Raw genomic sequence first — 21,025 nt, 5'->3', positions numbered from 1 at the left:
CCACCACGTCGTTCGACTCGCATACGGAAGCCTCCAGATCGTCTCGCTTACTCCAGCTTATGGGGAAGGGATGTAGCATTATCAAGCACGCGTGATGCAGTGTTATCAAGCACGCGTGCTGATGTATGAGCAGGAGCAGTATGGTTCACACGTGTCGCACTCTTGCTTATCAGCACCGGTCATGTGGCCTTTGCGGTGTCGTTATAAAGCCAGTGACACCGAGCAATAAACGTTCATTCTTTGTTCCACCCACCGGCTACGTTCCGTTACTTCAACACCTACATTGCCTTCTAGACATTATTCGCGCTTAAATGCCCAGTGCAGTACATTACCCTTTATCCGATTATGCAGTTAAATGAAGCAATGTACCAGTACATGAAGCATTCTCGTTGCAGCCATTACTAGCTACTAGCAAACTTGGCAGCGAAGAAACTTCCATTCAAAGCCATTTTTCAAGGAACGCTTTTCAGTCACACGACGCAACATCACCACGCACCCACTTTTGCTTCTCCAGCCGTACGGCACGCAAAGAACGCGAGTGCGTGTAGTACGGGCGCGGCAGCGACGACCGCGTTTTTTACTCAAGAATATGCGTCCATTAAGGTACGCTCGCCATACCAGCTCTAGCAAGAATAAGTGCGAGCGAGAGTGTGCGATTCCTTGCCGTCGTGGCGTCCACAGGTGATGCGAAAGCGGGTGCAATTCCTCTCGGTGTCTTGAATCGGCGTTACCCTGTGCAGGGGCTCACTGGTTAGGACGCTTGACTGCTAATCACGAGGGCGCGGGTTCGATCCCGGCCGCGGCGGCCACGTTTCCATTGGGGCCAAACGCAAGGTGCTCGTGTAGTGTGTGATGTCAGTGCACGTTAAAGAGCCCCGGGTGATCGAAATTATCCGAAACCTGCCACTATGGCATCCCTCATAGCCGATGTCGCATTGGAACGTTAAACCCTTTTAAAAAAAATCTGTCTCACCCCAAACGCATCGTCTCCCAGAGACCGTTAGGAAGTTCTCTCCTTACCGACTAATACTATGGCACTTTTGCGACACATCATCAAAGCGCAACTATTCACTGATTACATCGCTAACAGTTGTGCCCACAGAATTAAGTCTGCCAGCACGTTCACTTCCTCAAACCGGAGAGTGGTTACACTTAACAACAATAGCTGTCAATGTGTCGCAGTTATGCGCATTATTAATACATGACGTACCTGCACTTGGGCTATGCTATCAGACAGGAGACGACTCAGGAATAGTTTCGACTAGCTGCAGTTATTGAATGCGCACCATGGATAAACCTGCTCCGGAACATGCGCAGCTTCGCAACTTGATGAAGCGTGGCTGCATACAAACACTAGTCTGTCTCTCACGGTGTGATAATGTTTTTGTTTTTTGTTGATGGTGGCCCGTGTACTTTCCTGCGCGTGCATTCGCGGCTGCACCTTTATACGTCCCATTGGTGGCGAAATAAAGTCAGTTGTGAGTAAGCAGCGTTTGTCCCTGTCGCAGGTGTTTCTTCCTTTGTGCTCGTCATTTTCTACGCTGCAGTTATGTGGAAACAAACACTGGTGCTCACAGAGAAGTGAGTGCGCAGTAAAAACACTCAGCACTGATCAGCACATGTCACGACGAACTCGACGCAATCGACGAGGCGCAGGCACCGCGGGCTTCATTCCCGGTGCCCGTCACGATCGCGTTATTGGAGCCCACCTAGTCGCTATCTGTTCCCCGCGCAGGGAAAAGGAAGTGGACCACACCGCAACGAAAACAAACGGCAACAATCGGGGACGCTGAGCGGTCACAGTAACTTTGGTCGCACAAGCGAAGTAAGGCACGCAAGCTGCAATAAATTTGTTGTCACAGCTCAGAATGGCGCTCATTCTTCTTTCTGACGTTAGGCGGCGCCAAAATGCTAACATGACACCGCGCAGAGGGGGGGGGGGGGGGGGGGGATTTTGAAAAGGTCTATGCAGTAGCGAATGTAATAATCAGAACGCTAATGAGAGAGGCAGTAGAGCACAGCAATGGGACATCCCGCCAGTAACGAAGGAGGAAGTAAAGAAAGCCTTAGGAGCAATGCAAAGGGGGAAAGCAGCTGGTGAGGATCAGGTAACAGCACATCTCTTGAAATACGGAGGGGAGATTGTGGTAGAAAAACTAGCCACCCTGTGTAGGCAATGCCTTGTGAAGTCGAGCGTACCAGAAGCTTGGAAGAACGCTAACACTATCGTAATTCATAAGAAAGGAGACGTAAAGGACTTGAAAAATTAGAGACCGATCAGCTTACTGTCTGTTGCCTACTATGGTAATCGCAGTTAGAATCAGGACATCCTTAGACCTCAATCAGCCAAATGATCAGGCAGGCTTTCGTAAAGACTACTCGACGATAGACCATATTCACACTATAAGTCAGGTGATGGATAAATGCGCAGAATATGAACAATATATAGCCTTCATTGATTACGAGAAACATTTGACTGAGTTGAAACCTTAGCAGTCATACATGCATTGCGGAGTCAGGGTGTAGAAAAGTGAAGTGAAAATGCTGGAGGGTATCTATAAATACTGCACAGCTACCATAGTACTTTCTGAAGTCAGCAATAAAATTCCAATAAGGAAGATTGTCAGGCAGGGAGACACAATCTCGCCAATGGTATTCACTGCCTGTTTACAGGAGGTGTGATCATGGAAGACAGTTGGGCTAGTTGGCGTGAATTCGTTAGTGACTGCGACATTGCAACTAGCGTGGAAAGCACAAGGACAGCGACAAAAGGAACCGACGGGACAGCACGCTAGCGTGCTGTCCCGTCGGTTCCTTTTGTCGCTGTCCTTGTGCTTTCCACGCTAGTTGCAATGTCGCAGTCACTAACAAATTTACAGAAGGTGTTCCGAGGCCTGGATTGGGAACAGTTGGGGATGAGAGTTAATGGTGAATACCTAAGTAATTTGCGATTCACTGATGACATTGCCTTGCTAAGTCACTCAGGAGATGAGTTGCTAAGCATGATCAATGAGTTAGACAGGCTGAGCATAATAGTAAGTGGGTCCTAAAACTAACACGCAGAAAACCAAAGTAATGTTCAACAGTCTCGGAAGGAAACAGCAGTTCACAATTGGTTGCGATTTGCTAGAAGTGGTAAGGGAATACGTCTACTTAGCGCAGGTCGTGGCCGTGGATGCGTATCATAAGAGGGAAGTAACTAGAAGAATAATAATTGGGTGGAGCGCATTGGGCAGGTTCTCTCAGATCATGAATGGCTGTTTGCCAATATGCCTCAAGGGAAATGTATACAAGTATAACAGCTGTATCTTTCCGGTACTCACCTAGGGGGCACAAACGTGGAGGATAACAAAGAGGGTTCAGCTTAAGTTGAGGATAACGCAGCCAGCTAAGGAAAGAACAATGATGGGTGCAACGTTAAGAGATCGGAAAAGGGCAGAGTCGGTGAGGGAACAAGCACGGGTTAATGACATCTTAGTTGAAATCAAGAGGATGAAATGGGCTTGGGCAGGGCACATGTAATGCGAAGGCAAGATAACTGCTGGTCCTTAAGGGTAACGGAGTGGATTCCAAGAGAAGGCATGCGTAGCAGGGGGTGCCAGAAAGTTAGGTAGGCGGATGAGATTAAGAAGTTTGCGGGGATACGTTGGCCGCAGCTGGCAAAGGACAGGATAAATTGGAGAGACGCAGAAGAGGCCTTTGCCCTGCAGTGGGCGTAGTCAGATTGATGATGACGATGATGATGAGGAAAGAAGAGGCATTGAGGATCTCGCTGCAGAACGCATATTCGGCTTTATCTGAGGAAGACGACCTAAATATTCAAGCAATGATCTATAATCTCACAGTTATCATTACGGAGTAACAGTAGGCGGTAGTATGGTTAGATGGGATACCGACAAGCTCTCTCAGAAGACGAAAGATCCGATTAAGAAACGCCAAAGCACGAAAGCTTCTAACCCCACAGACAATATAGAACTCACAGAGCTGTCAGAGCTAATCAATAAGCGTAAGGTAACCGGCGTAAGGAAGTGTAATACGGACAGAATCGAGCGTGCTCTAAAGAACAGAGGTATCCTAAAAGCGGCGAGGAGGGAAATAGGCATAGGCAAAAATCAGGTGTATTTAAGACACGGAGGGCGGTGTCATTAGCAATATGGATAAGATAGTTCAAGCATCCATAGAGTTCTGCACAAATCTATATAGTATCCAATGCAATCACGTCGTCAATGAGAGAGCCAGTAGCGCACAACAGTGCGACAATCCGCCAGCAAAGAAAAAGGCAGTAAAGAAAGCCTTACGAGCAATACAAGAGGGAAAGCAGCTGGTGAGGATCAGGTAACAGCAGATCTGTTGAAAGATGGCGCGGTGGTTGTTCTAGAATATGCAATTCCTCATGAACTTGAGTATACCAGAAGCTTGGAAGAACGCAGTCGTTATCTTAATATATATGAAAGGCGACGTGAATGACTTGAGAAATTAGAGACAGATCAATTTGCTAACCGTTGTCTGTCGCTACTAAGGCTATCGCTAATAGAGGTAGGGCAACCTTAGTCTTCAAACAACCAAAATTATCAGGCAGGTTTTCATAGAGCATATCGACAGTATACGAGGTCTGTTAGAAAAGTATCCGACCTTATTTTTTTTTGCGAACACCTGATGGATATGAAACAAGCGCGCTTGCACCAGCAGACCTTGAACAGTCGTGCGCATGCACGCATTTTTTCCCGCCTGCCGATAGCGTCAGTCGCTGGGAGGCAGCGTTTGAGTGAGGTAGTGCGCAGTGCTCTCGTCGGTTTTTTAGTGCAAGCAAAATGGCGGTGCGACAGGAGCAGCGCTAATGCATCAAATTTTGCCAGGAACGGGCGACAGCCAAGTGGAAACCATCTGCAATATTCAGACGGTTTTCGGTGACGATGCTATGAGCAGCACACAGATTAAGCAATAGTACAACTGGTTTAAAGATGACCGCACATCGGAGGAGAGCGAGCCACGCTCCGGTCGGCCATCAACACGCCGAAATGGCCAGGTCACCGCCGAAGTGAACGCTCTGGTGATGCGGGACCGTCGTGTGACTATCCGAGAAATTGCGGAAGAGGTGGACATCAGTAGGTTTTCTGCACATTCCATTATCACCGAAGATTTGGCCATGAAGAGAGTTGCGGCGAAATTCGCGCCGAAGCTGCTCACGGTGGAGCAAAAGCAGCTTCGTGTTGAAGTCTCACAGGACACGCTGGATTCCTCAAACAATGACCCCGACTTCAACAACACCACAATCACTGGTGACGAGTCTTGGGTGTACGGGTACGACCCGGAAACCAAATCCCAGTCGTCACAGTAAAAGCATTCCACGTCCCCAAGACCAAAGAAGGCCTGTCAAATGCTCAGCAACGTCAAAGTGATGCTGACAACAGGGATGTCCTCCGTCGCCTACGTGATGCTGTGCGGAGCAAGAAACCGGAGTTGTCAACAGGAAATTGGCGCATCCATCACGACAATGCTCCTGAACATTCTTCGCACTTGATTCAGACTTTTTTGGCGAAATACCAGATCCCTGTAGTTCAACAGACTCCTTACTCTCCTGATATGGCCCCCTGCGACTTCTGGTTGTTTCCCAAAATCAAGAGGCCAATTAAAGGAGCGCGATTTCAGATAAGAGAGGACATTATGGCTGCAACGACAGCTGAGCTAAACTCCATTCCGAAAAAGGCCTTTTCGGAATACTTCCAACAGTGGCAGCACATCTGGGAGAAGTGTGTGGAGTCCCAAGGAGACTACTTTGAAGGTAATTAGGTTGCCAACGCTCCAGTTATGCCATTTTTTTTTCTTCGGCCAAAGGTCGGATACTTTTCTAACAGACCTCGTACCATATTGCAGCGAGTCTTTGTAGTGTTTGTTTATTCATTCTTCAAAGCTGCCGGCACGTCGCTTTATCGCTTTGTTTGTGATGCAAGACTCGCCTAGATTTATCTCGATTGATCCCATTCAAGGGGAGCCGATTCTACTTTGCACCAGAATGTTCTCGTAACTTTCCAAGCTTTATCTCGAATGTTCGCTATCAGCTTTAAAAAGAGCACGGCCGAGAGCGGCGGGCCTTCTGTTCGACGACCGCCGAGTGATTCAGTTCTTTGCGGCCATTCTCGCTTCTTGCCTGCTCGCCGGACTGCAGTCACCGCAACGTGACAATATTCACACTTCAAATTGGGTGGTAGAGAAGTATGCAGAATATAACGAACCCCTATATCACACGAAATCATGCAGTCATGCGGGCACTGCGGAATCAGGGGGTAGAAGTGCCTCATGTGAAATTACTGGAAGGTATCTTTAACAACTGCACAGCTGCCATAGTTCTCCATAAAGTTAGCGATACAATTGTATTAACGAAGGGTGTCAGGCACGGAGACACGATCGCATGAATGTTATTCAGCGCATGAGGTAGTCAGAAACCTGAATTGGGAACAGTTGAGAGTAAGAGTTAATGGAGAATAGCTTAGTCATCCGTGATTCACTGATGAGGTTGCTTTGCTAAGACACACAGGAGATGAACCGCAAAACATGATCAGTCAGTTAGACAGGCAGAGCAGTACTGTGGGGCTAAAAATTGACATGCAGAAAACCAGAGTAATGTTCAAAAGTGTCGGAAGAGAACAGCGATTTACAATTGGTAGCGAGGCACTGGACGTGGTGAGGGTATATGTCTGATTAGGGCAGGTAGTGACCGCAGATCCGGATCACGAGAGTGAACTGACTAGAAGAATATGAATGGGGTGGAGCGTATATGGTAGGTTCTCTCAGATCATGAATGGCAGTTTGCCAATGTGCCTCAAAAGAAAAGTATGTGACAGCTGTATGTTAGCTGTATTCACTTATGAGGCAGAGACGTGGAGGCCAACGAAAAGGGTTCACCTTAAGTTAAGGACAACGCAGCGAGCTATGGAAAGAAAAATGATGGGTGTAACGATCGGAAGTGGGTGGAGTGGGTGAGGGAACAAACGCGGGTTAATGACATCCTAGTCGAAATGGAGAGGAAGAAGTGGACATGGGCAGGGCACATAATGCCATGGCAAGATAACCAATGGTCCTTAAGGATGAGAGATTGGCGGAAGAAAGTTAGGTTGGCGTTTGAGATTAAAAAGCTTGTGGGGATAGAGTGGTCGCAGTTGGCACAGGACCCAGTTATTTGGAAAGGCGTGGGAGAGGCCCTTGCCCTGCAGTGCGCGTAGTCAGGCTGATGATTATGAATATCCATGATGACCAACATGCTCTGAAAAATGTACTTCCGTGAAATCAGCTTAGTGTGAGACGTGGTAGAAAACAGCCCGCATGAGTGAAACTCCAAAAAAAGCTCCAGCGTTTCCTTCTGACCTATGACCTTCGGAACTGCATTGTGAACCAGGATAATGAATTTAAAACCTTGGCATTGTTATGACTCAAGACCTAAAATGGGAGAAACAGGTTTTATACGTTAACAGTTCTGTATAAATTTTATCTTTTTTAGAATATTACTCTCCTTTTGCTACGATGTTTTATTGCTTCGCCTGCGCGCAACTTTTGTTTTCTGGACGTCGCCCTTGACAGCGCTGTTTTTTAACCTCGTAGATTAAATAACCATACTTTTCTTACTTTATTTTCTTTTGCCTCCCTGATTGACACGTGGGCTTTGTTATGGCTTGTAACGTGCTGGGTGGCTTCACAATAAACAGATGGCAGTCAGCGCCCGTCCTATCTTCTGTGTTGTGTTCCATGCCGTTTTTCACGCTACCTCAATGAGTCGAGTACCAGAAAAGGACCATCTATTCCTTGAAACTGTCGTCAAAAGCACACCCCCCTCCCTCCCCGACCGGGGTTCGAGTATGGCATAATATCTTGGTTCCCATCTACAAACACAAGCACAGCTAAATTGTGAACATGCAGCGGAAAACAGCGAAACTCATTTATTCCACGTCAACTTCACAAATGGCTATCAGACATTCAGTGTAGCTCGACAACAGGCTGTTGTCAATCGACAGTAGAAAGTATTGGTGTTGTGAAGAAGTGCCAGGCACACACAGAAGGCAAACTAAGTTTTCTTCCCTGATGGAGTTCGCGAATGGGGCTCTTTTACTCAAGACCTTGTGTATTTACCATCTACCACTAAATTATCAACCAACCTTTCTATACACTGTAAGTGTGCAATTAAGCTGCAGAACACAATCTGGCGGGCTAGTTGGTGGGAATCCATACGATTTCAGCAGCGCGAACTGTCTGTTTTTTCCTAACCGTGTTCGCGCTGCTGAAATCGTATGAATTAAGCTGCGCCCACAACCACTACGCACAATTAATGTACGAAAAAAGTAGTCCGTTGGTAAATTTTCGCATGTGTCCTTGGCAAGAAGCAAACCTCAACACGAAATTAAACGCACGAAAATTTTGCGTCTGTGGTTTGTTTCATTTAGCCAAACAGTAGAAAGCTGCGTCCATTTACTGTTGCGCTTGGTTAGCTGAGTAATACAGGATCCGGCAAGCAATTGTCCGTTGTTACAGACTGCTTTTTTTTTTCACACTGTATCCTACAGCAGGCTGGCATTTCAAGCAGGGATGCTGACCATCCTGAAATAATGCTTGTAAAGATGGTCTACACAGCATTACTTTCTGGTCCGTCAAAGTATGTCACTGCTTTCGGTGAACATGCATCTTTCTAGTTTAAATCTTTGCCTCCCAAACCTGCCGCAGAGTACCTGCAAGTAAAGCAATAAATTGATTTCTATTTGGAAGTGCACTGAGATGGTTATCAGCGCAACCAACAGAGAGGAGGCCTTGATACGACGCCAGATAAAAGCCCCATGTAACGAAGACAAAATGAATAAATTCAGCAGCGCTTGGCAATCTTACAAAATTTGCGAAACATTACGTTGGAGCAGTGAGAGCACAATGCAGCGATCTTTTCACATCGTTCATCCTGAGCGTGTTTTTTTCCCTTCCTTGCTTGGCTTCAAACCGTTGCGCTGGTTGACAACATACAAGATCCTGAGCGTGCGTGAAATGATGTCGGTGTGAAGCCCAGCTGAAGTTAGCGCTTGTGTGTGTCACATCGTGTTGTGCTGTGGTCGTACGCTGCCAGTGAAAAAGCTGTTTGGTTTATCTGACGGCAACAAAGATAAGTGGGTCAACCGTTGATTTAATTAGCAGGAATTGGAACACCGCAGAGCGCGTCTGTTTGCAGGGGTCGAGGCGATTGAGGCCCCAAGAACGTGGACATCTGGCGTTATTTATCTTTCCCTCTTCTAGGGAACGTCCATGTTTTTCGTCTGCTCCCGACGCACAATACCGTTGCAACAAAAAGCGTACTAGCTTCAGGCAAAATGCTCGAATGAGAGCGCTTACGAGTGCAACTGCTATTTCGCTAGCCCGTGGCCATCTCAGTAAAAGTGCATTCGAAGTTAGAATGCGCTTCTGGAATTTAGAATCGTCATTTTACACTGGTTCCCCTACGTAATCACGCGGCGAGGCGAGAATCGCCTCCAAAAAACTGCATCAACCCCAGCCCTGCTCTGCATCTCTTCTCGCATCGTCCACGCACCCAGCTGCCTCACCGACCGTGTGCACCGCGGATGCCCAGTGTGGAATAAATGCTTTCATGAAGGGAGCCAGGCACACATTCAACCAGTGCCATCTCTGAGACCGGCAGAATTCCGGCTCAACTTTGAAGCGAAAATCAGCTCGCGAAGTGATTGGCCAGCCAGGCGCCTGTTTGGCCGAAATGCAGTACTCACCCTGCGGTGCCTCGATCCACGCGCCATGCTTGTGCCGCCGCTCAGTGCGAGGTCGCAGCCGGTTCTGATCACGGCGACACGCCCCCGCCGCGTAGCGGCCGGCAGCCCGGGCTCTCTCGTCACTGCGTAGGGCTTACGTCGGTAGACTACTGCGCGTCAACGGCACAGGCGTTACCCTCATTAAAAACCGACCTGTTCAAAATGAAATACAGTTGTAGCTATCACCGGCCGATTTCAGCTGCGGTGCATCAATACAGCGCGGAACTCAGAGACACGGATAAACCGCGATTCACGTGAAAACACCGATCACGGAGTCCTTTCCAGTGCAGACGTCGCGTAAGTGCGTAAAATGGATGGAAGTTTTTGTGCCCAATTTTCTAAAAATAAATAAACCGCATTTCCTGAATTCTAAGAACTGATTCTAAAAATTTTTCCGGGGTGCTTAGCCTCTCCCCCCCCCCTCCCTTCCCCCCCTTCGGCAACTGACCGATGAGGTCATGGGACATAACTTCTCCATGGGCACAAATAGCTCGCCCGCAAAATAAATCTCTGACATCGCGGACGGCTTTATTCAGAGTAGTGCACTGCACGGGCTCGGGCCAGCCCGAAAGCCCGGGCCCGGCCCGGCCCATGATCAGTTTAGCCGGGCCTGGGCCGGGCCCGGGCCAGAAGTTGCGGGCCCGGGCCGGGCTCGGGCTTAAAGCTGCGGACCCGAGCCGGGCTTGGGTCCGTATAGAAACGGCTGGTGTCCGACTATTCATTCACTATGCAGAGTGAAGTACACAACTGTGGCATTGGAGCAGCGATACGGATGAGCTATGGGTTATAGTACGGGCTGAGAAAAAAACTAAGCTTTATTCTTTGACTTATTTATTTCCTTATTTCCACGCCGTGGTGGCTTAGTGGTCAAGGCGCTTGATTACTGAGCCGGGGAACCAGGGTTTGCTCCTAGCCTCGGCGGCCGCATTTCTATTCAGGCGACCAGCATGACAGCCATGTACAGAGGGCAAAACGCTTGTCTAGAACACGTTATGGGCGTGTTTCGGGCTTAACGTCCGATATCTAGCGATAGTATTTGGTTAAAAGTTGTTTTGATGTAAGAAAGTGCATTTAAACTCATACGATTTCATCGTCATTTTGTTCCTTCCTGGTCGCGGCGGCTTTGGGAGCTGCGGAGTACACAGTTCGGTCGTTCTAGGCAAGCATTTTGCCCTCTGTACCATCTTTGTCAAAAGTAACCACGCTAGCTTGTTTAGTGGAGCCCTTGTGACCTTCCTAAATACCAAAAGTTGTTGAAAGGTAAGAAGACCCCCAGTCCTTACCTTTAACGACCATTACAGCTTCAAGGAAGTTGTGAGGGCTCCACTGTACGAGCTAGAAGCAAACCATGCAGCCTGGTTACTTTTGACAAAGACTGTACTTTGTAGTATCATTGCTCGTTGAAGAAACCAATGTGGTAAAAATGATCCGGAGCCCTCTGCTTCGGTGTCTCTCACAGCCTGACTCCCCTTGGGCCCTTAAGCCCCAAAAACATAGCTTTTATTTTATAGCTATATTTTTCTCATGTGAGAAAATTCACAAACTAAAGCGCGTTTGGTTTTCTTTTTGATCATCTGACCGGAACGCCTCATAAATGAAATAGCCACAAAAGCTCATGAGAGTTTGTAAATCTCATCTCATAACCACATCTATCCCTCCTCGCTTCTTCAGCCTGGTTGACGTGACAAATGTTTTGCCCTGTAAGTTATCACGTGGTTCGCGCGTTATCTTCTGCTCCACCATCAAGAGAAAAATTTAACCGGTCTTAATTGGCCACTGATCGTTCGTCATCCCAAAACATACCTATACACTATCAGAAATGCATTCATGAAGGACATATTAGTTTAGGACGCTTATAGACTTCAAACCACACACCGTGAAATGCTCAAGCCTTTTAGCTCTTCGTTTCTGCTGAAAGGCGACCAGTTCGGCTACGAGTTCAGCCTATGAGATCGCGTTCACTAAAAAAAAATGTCATTCCACTGCTTGCTGGGCAGCTTTAATTTTTATACTTCGCGAGCGGCAAAATATAACTGATTAAAATCATGGGGGAATGCAAAGTAGTCTATAACGCACTTTTGCAGCCCTTTTTATTTGGCTCTCGGAACTTCCGAGTTTATCTTCGCGCGCCTACACGAGATCACTGTCCAAAGGAGGGCCTGGCGAGCACTATACTCTTAATCACTTTCTTCTGGGTTAAAAAGAACCAACTTTCTGCAAGCCAAACTGTGGTTTCAGAACCTCTGTCGGCCAGTTTCTTATCGGTCTAGTAGCAGTCTACTTGCTCAGAGTGAGCAGTATACCTCAAGCGTTACTTTGAAACGGGCCGGGCCGGGCCCGGGCTGGGCTTCACTCCGGGATTCACGGGCCGGGCCGGGCTCGCTAGCGGGATAATTTAGCGGGCCTGGGCCGGGCCCGGGCTTGAAGCCGCGGGCCTGGGCCGGGCTCGGGCTTCAGGTCTCGGGCCCGGGCCGGGCTTGGGCCTCAGATTGAGGCCCGTGCAGTGCTCTAATTCAGAGATCTACGGGGTGAAAAAACACATTCTAGACTGTGCGGTAGCCTTTCTATAATGTGAAGGTCAGTTAAGGTAATCATAGTAAAACACGCCAGTTCTCTTCAAGCTACTACTGTCCATGAGCTGAAATTAGTCCCTCCCATAAAATTGGCTCTCAATTCCCTGTGTTGCAGCTTCGCCACTACAACAGTAGCTGGATTGGGCTAGTTGGTGGCAGATTTATTTATTTATTCAAAATACCTTACAGGGCCCAGAAGGGCATTGAGTAAGGGGGGCAAAAACAATAGATTAAGCAAATAGGAACAATGAGTTAAAAACAACGCGTGATACAAGGCAAAAAGCAAACAAAATTATAAATATACAGGGAAAAACGTAACTACAAGATTACATCACCGCGAGCAACAAAAATTATTGATTTATTGATCAATCAACGAGTTATTGATCAATTCGCTCTCGCCCTACCATAAGCTTGCCGTCCTGGTTAGCTCAATTGGTAGAGCGACTGCTCCGGTGAAGCGGTGGTCTTGGGTTCGAACCCCGGACCAGGACGAATTTTTCTTTAACTACAAAGTTTCTGAGAAAGCTGTACAGCTTTCCTTTGTAGCCGTATGGCTGCGCTCGGGTGGATGCCAATGAGTAATTACTCCCTTATTAAAAATTAAAATAGTAGCAAGAATGCATCGCATATGCCCAATACACATCGAAAGAAAAAGCAGTAGCCATAAAAAATATACTAATGGTTGAAATTGCACAAGAAACGAAAACTTAATACAAAAATTCAGGGGGCATTTTGACTGTCTAAAGTGCGTAGAAGGCGAAAGCGTTTTCCGCACCACTTTCGCTGCTTCTGTGGCACTGGTGGCGTCACATGTAATTGAGTACTAATTACTAAGTGATGAAAAATCACTAATTAGTGCGTAATTACTGATTAATGCCTGAATACTAATTCACTGCTAATTAATGACGCTTAAGTTTCGCCTTTACGAGTGGAACGCGACAGCGTGTTGTAGCGCTGCCAGGGAGTCCACGGAACGCCACCACCCGTTCGGCGCGATGCCTTGCCCTTTGAACGCTTTTGAGGAAAGGAAAGGGCTATTAGACCGATTTCACAAAGCCTACTGCGCATGCGCGCGTTTACCGGAAGTAGCCAGCCGCCATCTTGGCTGTAGTCCTTCGTGGCGTCGTCTGCACGACAGCCTACATTACTTTGCGCCTTGACTGGCATTATACCCGGCCGCAGTAGCTCTCCGCCGTTTCGTTTATTGTGTTGAGCTCTATAAAGGAAACAGAGGCTCCACGGCGGAGTTTCGAGGGGTGCAATGCTAATCGCGGTAGGAACAGCGCAGAGAGGGTGGGTTGCCGCATGAGGTGGAGTGGCCGCGGTGGCGAGGCTGCGTTTGTTCCTCGAACCTTGCTTTGGAAAATGCTGCCGGTGGCGATAAAAACGCGCTTGACCGCCGCTTTCGTTAATTTTGTCAGCAGAACATTTGAACGCATAGCGATGCACGCGATTTAATTAACGTCTTCAGACAGTATATACATTTCTTGCCACCTCATTTTGCTGTTTCAGTATTCGCTGTATTCATCTAGGCATTCGCTATAGACGTGTCACACAGCGTTTGTTGCCTTTGTTTTTTCATCATAGCCCTTGATCAAAACCGGCCATGCGATTGTTTTTTTCTTATTCACGTAAACACATACATGTATTCACGACGTGCTCGGCGGGTCACCAGCAGGAAAGGTGAGCGATTCGAGCGAGCTATGCCATTTTTCTAAATGGAGATGTGACAAATGCTTGTGTTCAGTACAAAATGAGAAAAGAAGCCAATCGGGGAGCTTTTGAGTACGCCTAATTAGGGTTTAGGGGATTTTAATTTCGTGACGAATAGTTTTATTTTGATTATTGATACACTAATTACTTTTTTATTTCGGTTAACATAATCTTCTGCCAGGGCGTCTCCCGTACGACTCACTTTCGCTATTTTCGTAGTACGAGTCTGAACAGGTTGACTGATTGGTAAACACTAGATGGCCTTCTTTATCCAAAACAACGGGCAAAATGTGGATGATATCCCGGCATAAATGACATGTGGCTGTTACTGGAATACCATGTATACTCAACGACCAGTGAGCAACAAAACGATGGAAATTATTCCACATTTCGACAGTTTTATAGCCTCGCTTTCTCATTCCATGAAATAAAGAAAGCATTATCGCTAGTATGGGAGCTCGAGACATCAGGAGTGAATACGTGCATCAAGCTAACATTGTGGATTCCTGAATGTAACAATAAATCTTAGCACACTTGTTCCCTTACAACCTTGAACCTGGCAGAAATCGCTGCAAAGAAGGCTTGACGACGCAGCACGAAGGCAAATCCGATTGCCTTCTTTTTAACAATTTAAGGGACTGCCTCAAAGCTGAGAGCCGCGTAAAAGGCATTTAATACAGTTCAGAACTTGAAAATTTGCCATTTGTCATTGTGCACTGATCAACAGGGACAGTACGGCTAAATGTACTGAACAGCACTTCTTCAGCTGCATCTCGTGAACAGCTTCTACGCAATGTCTTGGCTACTTTTTCTCTTCTAGAAAACGGAAAATCCGGGACGCTCTGCTTCGCACAGTTGTCGGAGCTCACGACACACCTCAGGTGAACGCACTTGTCCCGCAAATACAGCATTCACGCAGAGAAACACCGTGTGGCGACGCAAACAGGGCTACTTCTCGCGCTGCGCCACGCACCGCGCTGACGCGGCCGCCGGCCGGAGTACCACAACTCCCAGAGTGCATCGCGGCGGCGGTGGCGTAGCGCAACTGCTTGTGAAATCGGTCTATTCTCTGTCATCTCGGTGGACACCTGAATCGCACCGTAGATTAAGGGAGGAAGTGGGAGTGAAAGAAGACAAAGAGGGCCCGTGATGAAGAAAATGAAAATTGTATTTGAGGAAAGGAAATTACGCAGTAACTGTCTCGCATATCTCGATGGACAGCCGTCAAATTCAGGGGGGGGGCACTTTTTTGACCTAAATTGTGATCAGTAATGTGTGGTTAAGATGTTAAGCTTCGCCCCTAAGAGTGGAACGCGACAGCGTCTTGCAACGCTGCCAGGGAGTCCATAGAACGCCATCGCCCATTCGGTTCTACGCCTCGCTCGTCGGTAAATTGGTTTTTGAGGAAATGAAATGCATCTGTCTCTCATACCTCGGTGGACACCTATACCTCGCCAGGAGGAAAGGGAGGAGGATGGGAGTGAGCGAAGACACCGTATTCACTAGACTCGCCTTTGTTCATTCCAAACCGTCGCGCTGGCATGGCGGAGTGGATAGCATGCTCGTCTCGCACGCCGAAGACCGGGGTTTGAGTCCCGAGCTCGACCAATTTCCTACTCGATTTTATTTATTGATATGGCCTGACTAGAGAAGTTAATTAGGCTAATTGTGTAATTAAGCAATTAACTAAGCTCAATTCCACTTGAAGCATCACTATACGATCCCTTCAATTGGTTGCATGGTTACTAGCCAAAGTACAATTGGCCCCGTTTGAAATTCGCGCACTGTGACGTCACGACCGTTTCGACCAATTGAAAAGCGTGACATTTCTGTCGACAGCTGCTGCTTACAACGATGAGACATTAAAGGCTTTCGCCTTAATGCCAACGAGAAGAAAAGGGAACCAAGGACACAGAACAACCTGAAACAAGACACAATGTCGTTAAAGAAAATGTTTGCGCAGCTGGTCTTGAAATGATTGGTGGTTGCCGATATATGCGATAGAGTTGGGAAGATCATTCGAAAGAAAAATGGCACGTGGAAGTGTAGATGAATTGAAGGCTAGGGTTCTTCCGTAAATGCGTTTAATGCTGTACTGATTATGTAGGCGGCGTGAAATCCGTGAAGGCTCTTCGAGGGGCAAGGGAGATTGCCTGGTGCTGTGGCGTTATTTATGTAGTAAGCATAAAAGAGCGATGGAACGGCGAATATGTAATGGTTCGAGGGAGATATCAAGTTTGATCTTAAAGATGCTGGACTGGGGGTGGTACTTTTGTGTGATGAAACGAGCGGCTCTATTTTGTACGGATTCAAGCATGTTGATTAGGTAATTTTGATAAGGGGACCACGTAGGTGAAGCAAATTCTAGTTGAGGACGCACGATTGTTAAGTAAGCGACTTTTCTCACGTTATTAGGGGCGTTTCGCAAGTTCCGGCGCAGGTACTACCCAAGTGATCTTGAAGCTTTGGCACAGATGGATTGAATGTGCGTGGCCCATGAAAGATTATCCGTGAGGTGAATACCTAAATACTTATAAGATGATGCCCGAGACACTACAGTACCTTCAACGGAGTACGAGAAATTATAATTAGTACGCTTGCGGGTGAAAGAGATAACCTTGCATTTAGATGAGTTGAACATCATTTGCCATTCACTACACCCATTTGAAATTAAGTTCAGGTCAGTTTGGAGAGCAAGGTGATCATCCATAGAATTAATGGGCCGGTAAATGATGCAGTCGTCAGCAAAGAGTCGTATAGAAGAAGATATGTCTGTGGGCAAGTCGTTAATGTATATTAGAAACAATAAGAGGCCAAGAACACTGCCCTGGGGTACGCCAGACTCTACATCACTTAGTGGGGAGGTGAAATTGTTAACTGTAGTGAACTGCTGGCGAAATGAAAGAAAGTTACGTAGCCATGACAGTGTTAAAGAATCTAGGCACAGAGCAGACAATTTTGAGAACAAGCAGGAATGTGCAACACGGTCGAAGGCTTTAGCAAAATCTAAAAAGATACAGTCAGTTTGAAGGTTAGCATCCATGTTGAAATGCAAGTCAGTTGTAAATTCTAGCAGTTGGGTGTCACAAGAAAAACCTTTCCGGAAGCCGTGCTGATTAGGAAAAAAAGAAAGAATTAAGTTCCAGATGGCAGTAAATGTGGGAAGCGATAACATGCTCGAGTAATTTACAGCAAATGCAGGTTAGCGAAATGGGGCGGTAGTTTTCTGGTGAATTTCTGTTTCCACTTTTGAACACTGGAATGATCTTAGCAATTTTCCAATCTGTAGGAAGTAAACCAGATGATAATGATTGCTGATAGATGAGGCATAGAATTTCACTGGAAATCGATACAGTGTTTTTCAATATTTTAGAATTTAAGTTGTCAACACCAGCTGATGAGGAAACCTTAAGATTTGCAATGAGACGAGCGATACCTTCAGCGGTAATGGTAATAGGGGCCATAAATTGGTAATCACGATCAGGAACAATGGGTATGTTGGAATGATCTTCCCGAGTGAACACTGACGCAAAGTATCTGTTAAATGCTTGGGGACATTCACTCTCCGAAAGCTGCACGTGATCGTCGCTGCACAATGAAAATTGGTTGGTAGTACTGTCGGGAGATATCACACGCCAGAACTTTTTGGGATTAAATTTTAGGAGGGCGGGTAGGCCATGAGAAAAATATTTTTTCTTTGATGCCCGGAGGGCCGAACAGTAAAATTTCAGACAATCGTTGTATTTTTTCCAAGCATCCGATGTAGATACCAACCGAGCCTTTCTGTACAAACGCTTTTTTTTGTTTCGATGACGACGGAGAGATCTATTGAACCATGGATTAGATTTGTCGTTTGAAATTGAAACCAAGGGAACATATTTGTAAACTAGATTGTACATCATGATCTTATAAAGTACCCAGTTCTGATCGACGGACCTGTCCGCAAATGAGGGCAAGAACGTTTGAATAAAAAAGTCATTAAGTGCAATATTCATATCTCTATAATTAGCTCTATTGTTATCGCGAATTTTCCTGGATGCAAGACCTTGAAACGCTAATGGGACATTAAGTTGTAGATGAATGAGCTTGTGGTCACTAAAACCGTCAAGGAGCAAGACTTCGTTAATCGTTTCGGGCGCATTGCAGACAGCTAAACCTAAAATATTTGAACCGCGAGTGGGTTGGTTAATCACCTGAAAGAAATTAAAATCTAACATAATGTGATAAGCTCTGTTGAGGCGCGGCAAGATGACGACAAATGTGACCAATCTATCTGCGGAAAATTGAAGTCACCAACCAGGTAAATGAGTTCGGTTGGGCATATTTGAATAGCTGAAGTAATACTGCTATGGCGTTTAGAAACGAATGAATGATCTAAATCAGGCGGACGGTAGCAAACAGCAACCAGTACCTTCACCGATGCTAAGGTACAAGAAGCCCAGACTATTTCAAGCGAAGACCCGGTGTTAATGAGGAATGAATTCAATCCTTTTTTGATGGCGATAAGGACACCACCACCTTTTCTACCGGAGCGATCATAGCGATATACGTCGTAGTTATCTTTACTGGGGAAAATTTCGTTATCCGCTACGTCAGGGTGCAACCAAGTTTCTGTTAGTGCAACAATATCATCGTCAGAATCATCCAGAAAAGAACACACCTCTTCACACTTAGGCAGTAGGCTTCGGATGTTAGTAAATGATAACGATAACCGTGGACTGGAGCCACAAGACCTATGCAGAGCTTTAGTGGGATGGCTGTTGCTGAGCTATGTGGTCGACAGAATGACAGAATTTGTAGCGCTATCATATACGCAGGTATATTTGCCAATGCGCAGCTTATCAACGACCAGTTTGCCTTTCTTATCCTGGAGCTTGGCGAGCTTTTGCCGTGCTTGATTGGTTGGCAAAGGAAAATCCTCTCGAATTGAATGATTCGAGCCTTTTAGCTTCTACGCTGACGAAAGAATCCGCTGTTTGTCCTTTAAAAAAGTTAGTTTCGTGATAATCGGCCTATGCTTGTCGACAGCGAACCTTCCCAACCGATGTACACCCGGCGGTAAAATAAGTCGGGGCACGCGAGAGGCGGCCAGAATCAGATAAAACTGCATCGCCGCGCCGTCTGACGTTGCGCTTCTGGTGTCGAGACATCGCAGTGCGCGTGCCCGTCCTTTCATGCTTGCAGCCGTACCTTTTTTCTCGCTTGCGCCGTACTAGCTGATTACCTGCGGCGTTTGGCAGTAGGGGCACTTTCTCTATTTGCTACGTCAGGCGCGCAGTTCTGGGTGGGGGGTAGGAGGGGGTCCACGGCGAGGGTGAAGCGTGCGCTGCTCGCTTTGCCGTGGCTGGACAGATAACGAAAAAAGACAGAAGGACCCGTGCCAGCAGCGATGAGTGATAGCTTGTTCAAAAAACAGAAATCTTGCAACTGTGTGTTATCTCTTCCGCCAGGGCAAAGCGAGCAGCGCACGCTTCACCCTCGCCGTGCACCCCCTCCTACCCCCCACCCCCCTGAACTGCGCGCCTGACGTAGCAAATAGAGAAAGCGGCCCCTACTGCCAAACGCCGCAGGTAATCAGCCAGTACGGCTCAAGCGAGAAAAAAGACACGGCTGCAAGCATGAAAGGACGGGCACGCGCACTGCGATGTCTCGACACCAGAAGCGCAACGTCAGACGGCGCGGCGATGCAGTTTTATCTGATTCTGGCCGCCTCTCGCGTGCCCCGACTTATTTTGCCGCCGGGTGTACACGTTCAAACTGGGAGTTTGTGACAGTAATTCCCAGTTTTTCGTGGCAGAAGGTAATTATTTTCTCTTCCGAATCGTCCCAGCTTTCGTTCTCATCGTCTGTGAGCCCGAAGAACAACAAATTGGACCGCCGAAGCCTGTTTCCAGCATCAATACACCTCTCTGCAACTTGGGCCAGTTCTTCAGTAATGCTATGCAGACCGGGATCGAGAGGCTGGCTAAGCGGTGCAGCGTTGGCCTCCAGTGCTGTAACTCTGTCGGAAATCACCGCATCTGTAGCATCCTGTTTTTCGTTCGATATTTCCGTTTGACCAGACTCGAGCCTCTGCATAGTTTCCAAAATCGAGGAAAGCAGGTCCTCAGGAGAAGGACCTGGGTTCGATTCAACGTCACCGGCAAGTAAGATCAACAAGGACAGGGCAAATGACCAACATCGCGAGGACTGATGCTTGGGCGAGTTGGTATGCCACGTTCAAGAAGAACAGCTCGAAAAGACGAGGAGCACAGGAAGATGCACAAAGACAAGCGCTGACTTTCAACTCGAGTTGAAAGTCAGCGCTTGTCTTTGTGTATCTTCCTGTGCTCCTCGTCTTTTCGAGCTGTTCTTCTTGAACATCGCGACACTGGCAGTAGAAAGCGCTTCACTTTGGCGCGGAACTCTGTTGGGCACTACACCGCTAGCAGACAGCAATCATCATTCTTGGCACAAGTAGCACCGTTGAGGTAACTAACCTGCACAATCAGGACCGGTAAGTGATGCATGGCTGACGCGGTGTCGAGCCCAATTCCGCGCGCAGCTCTGTCGCCGTTATATCCCGGGCTGGCTATGACGTGGTCCGTTGTCGACGATGGATGTTGCAGGTGCAAGTGTCGGTGGCGTCCAAAAACAGCGAAGGCGGCGGCGAACCAAGAACGGGCGGCAGCGATGCTCTAAGACCAGCCTCGCGGTAGATGGCCGGCCAGCAAGCGACGCCACAGATGAAAGCACCCTACACAATCAGGACCGGTAAGTGATGCATGGCTGACGCGGTGCCGAGCCCTTAGAAAACATAGAAAACATCTTAGAAAACATAGCGCGAAAAGGACAGGGACGACACAGGACTGGACGGGACAGATGCTAACTTGCAACTTTGTTTTAGAAAAGCCGCCGCATAAAACAAATCTCTGTCAGCTTTTACTTCCCTTGCCATGCTCATAAATTACC

The 21,025-nt window shown here is 47.3% G+C and overlaps 1 protein-coding gene across 4 annotated transcripts in view; it reads right to left on the bottom strand.

The window, feature by feature from the left end:
- pyd (zonula occludens-like protein polychaetoid) overlaps positions 1-20,623 on the bottom strand; it is a 357,804-nt gene extending 337,181 nt beyond the window's left edge. The window contains exon 1 of one of the 4 annotated variants that reach the window (XM_089563940.1): positions 20,554-20,623. In XM_089563940.1, the coding sequence (XP_089420066.1) occupies positions 20,554-20,583 (30 nt within the window). In that variant the 5' untranslated portion in view covers positions 20,584-20,623. Of the gene's footprint in view, positions 1-9,749; positions 9,831-20,553 lie in introns of those variants that run through there. The other 3 variants (XM_089563939.1, XM_089563941.1, XM_089563944.1) reach the window with 3 other exon arrangements.
- Between the last annotated feature and the right edge of the window lie 402 nt (positions 20,624-21,025).

Source organism: Amblyomma mixtum, chromosome 10 (genome assembly GCF_055824585.1).
Source record: "Amblyomma mixtum isolate Tamu chromosome 10, ASM5582458v1, whole genome shotgun sequence".
NCBI lineage: Eukaryota > Metazoa > Arthropoda > Arachnida > Ixodida > Ixodidae > Amblyomma > Amblyomma mixtum.
This window is presented reverse-complemented; position numbering and strand designations above follow the sequence as displayed.